Source organism: Corythoichthys intestinalis, chromosome 10 (assembly GCF_030265065.1).
Source record: "Corythoichthys intestinalis isolate RoL2023-P3 chromosome 10, ASM3026506v1, whole genome shotgun sequence".
Lineage (NCBI taxonomy): Eukaryota > Metazoa > Chordata > Actinopteri > Syngnathiformes > Syngnathidae > Corythoichthys > Corythoichthys intestinalis.
In genome coordinates this window covers 18800767-18808263 of record NC_080404.1, presented here as the reverse complement: position 1 = coordinate 18808263, position 7497 = coordinate 18800767, and the positions used below count along the sequence as shown (strand labels likewise).

The 7497-nt window shown below is 38.3% G+C and overlaps 1 protein-coding gene across 2 annotated transcripts in view; it reads right to left on the bottom strand.

Annotated features, from left to right (window-relative positions):
- Nucleotides 1–2196: 2196 nt before the first annotated feature.
- Nucleotides 2197–7497, bottom strand: part of disc1 (DISC1 scaffold protein) — a 107148-nt gene continuing 101847 nt past the window's right edge. For both annotated transcript variants that reach the window (XM_057848306.1, XM_057848305.1), the window contains one exon: nt 2197–2721. In XM_057848306.1, coding sequence (XP_057704289.1) covers nt 2534–2721 — 188 coding nt within the window. In that variant the 3' untranslated portion in view covers nt 2197–2533. The remainder of the gene's footprint in view (nt 2722–7497) is intronic.

Here is a 7497-nt window from a genome sequence, read left to right as displayed (position 1 = left end):
GTGAGATCTTGAAAGGAGACAACTGTGAGACTTTATTGAAAAATCGTGCCAGTAGAATTATTCTCGAGACCGTCTCATGTAATGCTCACTATGAGACTTACTTCTCATGAGACAAATTTGAGAAAACTGAGAAAACTACTCTCGATTATTGCTGATTCATTTCTCAGAGATGTAATGAGACATGAACAGGAACTCCTCTTTAATTTTGCTTTGCTATGGGACGTCACGTTCAGACCGTCAAGTTAATGCCTCACTCAAGTCGGAAAAACACGAAAAAATCGGATTTGTGCATTAAGACCTGCGGTATGAACCTAGCCATAGAGTCAAGACGGATGGCAACCTCAAACACTCAGGATGCAACAGCACACAAAATAAGTACCCATCAGTCAGGTATGTGTGAAAGGGGCTTAAATTGTTCATTAATCGTTTCTGTGGTCCCACGACTCTAGCAAATTTAACGCATGTTCATGTCATGAATGTACATTCGCCCCTTCCAGTCAGAATGGATTGTACATTTTGCACTGTCAATAGCCGTGAAACATGAGCATTCAGTCAGTGATAATGAATTTATGCGTTCCTCACAAAGCTCTTGAAATCTTTCAAGTCCAAATTTGAGTTTCTAGTCTCGATCCTGTTATCGTGCGCACAGCTCAGCCCAGCAATTGTATAAAACAGTGTTCCCATTTAGAAGCAATATTTCCCCAAGCACGTAAACATATTGTCTTGCTATATGTGTCTGCTGCAAACCATCTGGATTCCCCCCCACAGCCATTTTATGAGACCAAGTGCCTCATGGGGCTCAGTGTGGTGCCACCACGGATTCAATTACGGAGTAGGCACAATTCGGAGGAAGGCGTGCAAGCGTGTGTGTGTCTATGAGAATTTGGAGGCTGCTTCAAGCTGATACATATTGGAGTCTTAAGTCTTGGAAAATGCTTTTTAGCCTGTCAGCAGCACGAGAGAGGGGCATTGTCTGAATGGGGGGGGCTGTATGAGCACTCTGCTGTGTTTACAAGGTAAGACTGTACCCTATGAGGATGAATCCGCATTGGCCTGCAAGGTGGATCATACATAGACAAAACAACAGCACACCAGCGCACGTCCTTTGCCACTTTGTCTTCCAATTAGCCAGCGCTGCTGCTGAGGTGAGATAACAAAAGAAGCTTGTATCCCCTACGGACCTCACTAGAAGACCTTTATTAGCGTATTGATAGCACTGACATGTCAACACTGCCCCCACATGCCTGGAAGGATGCCCACAAGTTCTTTGTGAGGGGCAGTCACATCAAGTGGCTACAAAAAGAAAGCAGCAGGAGACATCATCAGGCAAGACGCAGCATGCTGTAATTAGTGAGACACGACGGGCAATAAATAGGAATTATGGGAATGTAAAGTAAATTGAAAGCAAGATTAGCCCATGAAACTGTAAAAGGAAAAAACATTTGGAATGGACATGATTTTTGCAGTAAGTCGAGCAAACTTTCCTCTCTAGTATCTGATCCTTGGAATTTGTTTTGATTTGTGCAAGTTACTAAATAACAAACAAACAAAACAAAAAAACATTGTTATTTTATAGAGCGGTATTGGGCCACACTGGGGGAAAGAAAAAAAAATGCATAAAATGTTTCTTTTGTCATATTACAATAATCAACTCGTAAAGTTCATGAGGAAAAAAATATTAGAAGAAAAACCATAACATTACAAGAAATATCGTAATATTGTATGTAATAAATATTTTTTCGAGAATGAAGTCACATTAAATGTTAGGAAAAAGTACACATTAAAATGAGAATTTGTATCAAGCTAATAAGGTTTATGCCAAGTTTATGCATTTCGACCAATTCTTGACATTTGTTCACGTTTTTTAATCAGTGTAGCCCTAATACTCCTTTGTAATCTCAAAATTTAACCACAGAGCACAAATATTGCATTTTCACAACAACTAACAGTGTTCAAGTTAGCACCAAACACACAAAATTACACACAGAGTCCACTTTTAAAGTACATCACACGAACAAAAACACTACAAGACCTAGAAACCTGTTAGTTTATGTGCAAGAATTTATAAAACCATGTAAAACATGTCTTTGATTGTCTTTTGGTCCCACAAACAATATACATATATATATATATATATATATATATATATATATATATATATATATATATATATATATATATATATATATATATATATTTTTTTTTTTTCCAAAGTGGTGCAAACTTGGGAGTTCAACTGTTTGGTCATATGATTGAAACAATTCTTGCAAATCATTTAATTCCTTGATTTCTTAATCTGGAATAAGAAAACTGAGAAGCCTGAAGGCACTTAGCTAGTTTGAAACAAAGTGTTGTATCCCTGCATATATGAAATGTTTTTTTTTTTTCTATATTAGAAATAGATGGAGACTTTAGGCAGTTCAACAGTGCTTTGAGTGTGTCTTTACATTAAATGGAGATGGGGTCAGTTCTACTGCAGAGTGCAGGTCAGGCTCCCAGTTTAAATGCTGATAAAACACAACAGGCATCCGCTTCAAATGTCCCAGCTGTCACTGAAGTACTGGTCCTCTTCCTCCTCCTCTTCCAAAATATCATTCTCCTCAGGGTGGCCATCATCCCGCACTTCATGAATGTGCACGTCCTCCATGTCCTCCTCTCTGAGCAGGGCCAGCATGTTTTGCAAAGTGGCTTTCACCTCCTGAACTTGCCTCTCCAGTGACTGTGCGGCAGCCGTTAAGGAAGTTAACAGACTTGCATTGAAATCAACACAAACTACACGAATATCAGGACCAAATATGAGACACACTTAACGTGACCCGATGAAGTCGTCAATGCCCAATTTGACCACAGAGCTGATTACAGCGACAGGTCATCACGCTGTAGTCAATTTCACCCCATGCGCTTGAAGAGTGATTTGGAGCAATTCTTTATTCATGATCTCATCAGCGGTGCTGGGTGGCCGGACCCAAGCAATGCTCCTGCACAGCTACATTATTCATGAGCCATCAATGAACGGCATAGAGGCGATCGTCACAGGGGACATGTTTAACCTGCTTGAAAACCCAAATCAAGCCGGCGAGGGACGGGCTTAAGCGTTAAATCAAAGGGGCGGGCTGGCGGCAGATGGAGCCCGATGGCTCGTTTTACAGTTTCAACGGACACAGATTGTCTCCATCTATAATTAAATAGCCATTAAAAAGCCGGAATTCCACAGAAGGTCCGTCAACACTGCAGAGTGAAGGTGAACATGTACAGTACGTCAATTAGTACCGCAATTTTTGTACTATAAGCTGCCACTTTTTTTCCCTCATTTTGAATCCTGCGGTTTATAGTTCAGTGCGGCTTATTTGTTGATTTATTGGGTTAATAGTAAGGGTGTAACGGTACACGTAATAGTATTGAACTGTTTCGGTACGTGGTGGTTGGTTCGGAACGGACTCGTACCGAACGAGTTTCTGACGTAATATAACCCTTACTTTTCGAGGCTGTGAGTCGATCGGGTTACAGTTTCTTTGTGTAGATTATGTTTACTCAGTCTTCTTCTCTACTATAATGAGGACCAACACAGTAGGACAGTATAACCCAGAACCGTCAACGGCACGACAACGTGGCCGCCGCGAGAACACAGTGAAACGCGGGCGTTAGAGTCAATCAGCCAATGCATCACCAGTCGCAGTGCGGCCGCGTGTTAGATGCGTCCCAGAAGCGGCTCAACGCGACGCACGTGAAAAGAACGGCAGAGTTTATTATTTGACGCGAGACGCGGCCCTCCTGTGTCAATACTACTACCGGTAGCTAGGATCGGGCCGGAAGTCACTCGTGTAAAAATACGGTGGATTTGGTCGGTTTTCAAACTAATATGCAATCGTAACCTTCTTTTTGAGTCCATCAGATCTCTTGAGTGGTAGATCGGGGCAAAGTTGACTTGTCTTTGTTGATTTACTGCTGTCTTCTCTGCTATAATAATAACCAACATGGCCCCGTGTTCAATTCAAAACCCTCCTACCACAACAAAACAAGTAGGAACTAATATTCACATAGGAACTAAAGTTATACAACATAAAATATACAATTTAAATGAATGAATGAATGAATTTGTAAAATATAAACACATAATGAAATAAATAATAGCCCATTTAAATAGAATAAATTGAAATGAGCTAAAACACCTGTAATTCAATAATAAGAATAATACACACATCCTGCTTACACAATTAAATTTGTTAATTTCTGTGTGGTGCTTTAACTTGAGAAAATCCACCAATAAAGCTTTTGAAAACCGTTCATAAAAAATAAATGTTTCATTGAGGCATTTCATTTGTAAAATACATGTTAAAATCTTTGTCTTTGGGATTGCTTTTCTCTTTAGCACAGGACTTCTTTTTTTCTTCTTTCTTTCAGAAAGAAAGCTGACCAATACGCAGGGTCTGAAAGGCAAATTGTCGTTGGATTATCTTTAAATACCCGCTACTTTTTGAGCAGAATTCTAGCTTTGTATAGGCTAATGTTCCTATTGTTGAAAACACAAAAGTGTGTAATAAACAACTAGCACATTTATGTTTTGCATTTTGTTTTCTTACTGTACCGAAAATGAACCGAACCTTGACCTCAAAACTGAGGTACGTACCGAACCAAGATTTGTGTGTACCGTTACACCCCTAGTTAATAGGTAACGCTTTATTTGACAGCAGCGTAATAAGACTGCCATAAGACCATCATAATTATGACATGACACTATCATGGGCATTAATGAATGCATATGACGGATGTCATTAAGTCTTATCCGGTACATTATGTCCAGCTCGGATCTTTTACATCCATTCAAAAGTGAGATAATTTGACGGATTACACAAAATGATATCTGTCATAAGCATTTATTAATTCTCATGGCAATGTTATGTCATATTTATGATGGTCTTATGACAGTCTTATGGTGCCACTTGTTACCAAATACCACAACTATAAATTGATGAAACAACTGGAACAGTAACTGAAGAAATAATTTGGACAGAACATGCATTCTGATTGTTATTTACATTTGTAGCGCTGCAATGCATGCTAGGAGGCATGTTGGATGACAAAAGTGTTGACAGCAGGTGGCAGCTGAAGTTGACTGTCTCCCTCAAGGAACCTAGTAAGGACTGCTGCGATGTATAGTCCAGTGCAGCTTATTTATGAACAAATGCCGTTTTTGTGTCATATTTGGTCGGTGGCGGCTTATAGTCAGGTGCGCCTTATAGTCCAAAAATTACGGTACTTCTTTTACGTTTAAAGGTACTGTATTTTGTGGACTATAAATAACACTTTTTTCATAGTTTGGCTGGACCTGAGACATTTTGGGTGTGACTATTTTTCTTTTAACAATGACAGCCTTGAAAAGGGGGTTCTAAGTCTTTGAGATTTGGCAGAGTTGTTCAGAAGTGAAGACTTTTAAGGATTTGGTATTGATTTGTAGTGAAATCGAGAGTTTGGTAAACAAGTTATGTTGCTAATATGTTATGCACAAATTATGATTTGTTTTTAAACCCTTACAGAGCAGTCTTTCGACTCCTTACTTAAACCCTTACAGAGCAGTCATTCAACTCCTTAAACTCCAGTGGATCAAGTTTTTTTTCTACTTTGTGCATTCTTAGGCTGGTGCGACAAATAGTCCGAAAAATACAGTAGTACAAAAGAGGTCATGAGGTCTGCAAAATCAACGCAAAGTCAAAAACAAAATTTTTTTTTAAAGAAAAAAAAAGAAGATATCTATATCCTCAATAGTTATCAAATTACGTTTTAATCATGATGCCCTTACTGGCAGTGTTATTTTCGTCAACGATGACTATAACGAAAATATTTCATCGATGGACAATTTTTTCATGACGACGACGAAATGATAAGGAGATTAAAATGTGTCTTGGGAGACTAAAACATAACGACACGAATTCGTTTTCGTCTGAACAAACATCACACGCTAAATGTAACTTGTAGCGTTAGCATAGCTTAGCGTGAAAATTAGACTATTGCTAACGGCGAGGGTCCTCTTAAACTCTCGGACAACTTTTTTTTTTTTTACATACAGTTCGTGGCGTCCAGGTTGCTGTAATTAATTGAAAATAATGTACAGTTTTCCTGCTAAGTGAGTATTATGACGTGATAGATTTGTAGATGCTTGTCGATGCTACAACATGTGTTCGTCTGTCAATGTTCATTCAATATATATATATATATTTTTTTTTTAATTTTGTGTGTGAAACTTTCGAATTTTACAGACGAAAATATTGAGTTAACTTTGACTGAAACTATAGATGAAATTAGTATGAGCTTTCGTGAAATCTAAATTTGCTGTGATGATACATCGTGGCTTTTAATACTCCCCATGAAAATGCTGGATTTAAAAAAGAATGTACAATTTTCCGGAATATTACTAAGGGAGTCATTTTGGCTGGATAATGATATTGTAGCAACTGTAATTTATTATGTGTTATGATTCATGGGTAGTTGTGGCAACCATGATTAGAGAGTGGTGGTTGCCGTTGTTATGTTCTGGTGTTTTCTATTCAATAAGGACACTGCCTCTTAGGGTCGTGGGCAGTATGGGGCACAAGAACAGCATTTGTGAAACATAAAAACTTTCAGATTCTTTTCCACGTCGTTTGTGGCAAACGCGATTGCGCATTAATCCCTTTTTGGAGTTGTTTTACTAATACTACATTACAGCTATATCTCTAAGGAAAGTATGTTTTATTTGCCATCCGGTTATATTGCGTTCACGTTACACAAAATAGAGCAATGCCGGGCCATACTGCTAGTACATTCTAATTAAATGGTTCTCTTTTGGTTCCCTCTCTTTTTCACCATGTATCACCTCAAAAAAAAGGGTTGGATCTCCAAGACTACCATATATGAACTAGAAACAAATCATTTTTTTTTTTTGTAGAAATGTAAATGTGTTTTACCTAAAAGTTAAAAACTGAACTGCACTTAATCAATGTACTGCACTGAATTTAGCCAATGTCACCTGAAGAATAACAGCTCTACTTCAAGTGTGCTTAGCAGATCAATTTAGCTAGAGCAAAACGTTCTTCAAAGAATAGCAATTCATCTCAATTTTCACACCAAATTTCATACTAAGTTCAGTTACTCTTACACGTAACATTTGGAAGCAAGGAGGACAAAAATAATAGCTACCATCTCGCAAAATTGCCTTTGCAATGATGGGTCTTAACGGCTAATTACCCATAACTCATTGAACTTCACCATTTGTCTAATCATAGTACAACTTTTGGGAATATCTGCGGTGCATGTACTTGAAGCGTCATGATTCTAATCTTTTACTTATGGGGCACCACAAATGCCAAATTTAAAAGCACTCAGCCTTATCCCACTATCGTGAATGGCTAGAAATTTTTACTCATAACATGATGGGAAGGCTAAAATATCTGATCAGACATGGACAGGTTGCAATGAAGAAGAAATGTTAACTACGGAGAGAGAGTTCAGCAACAAAATGTC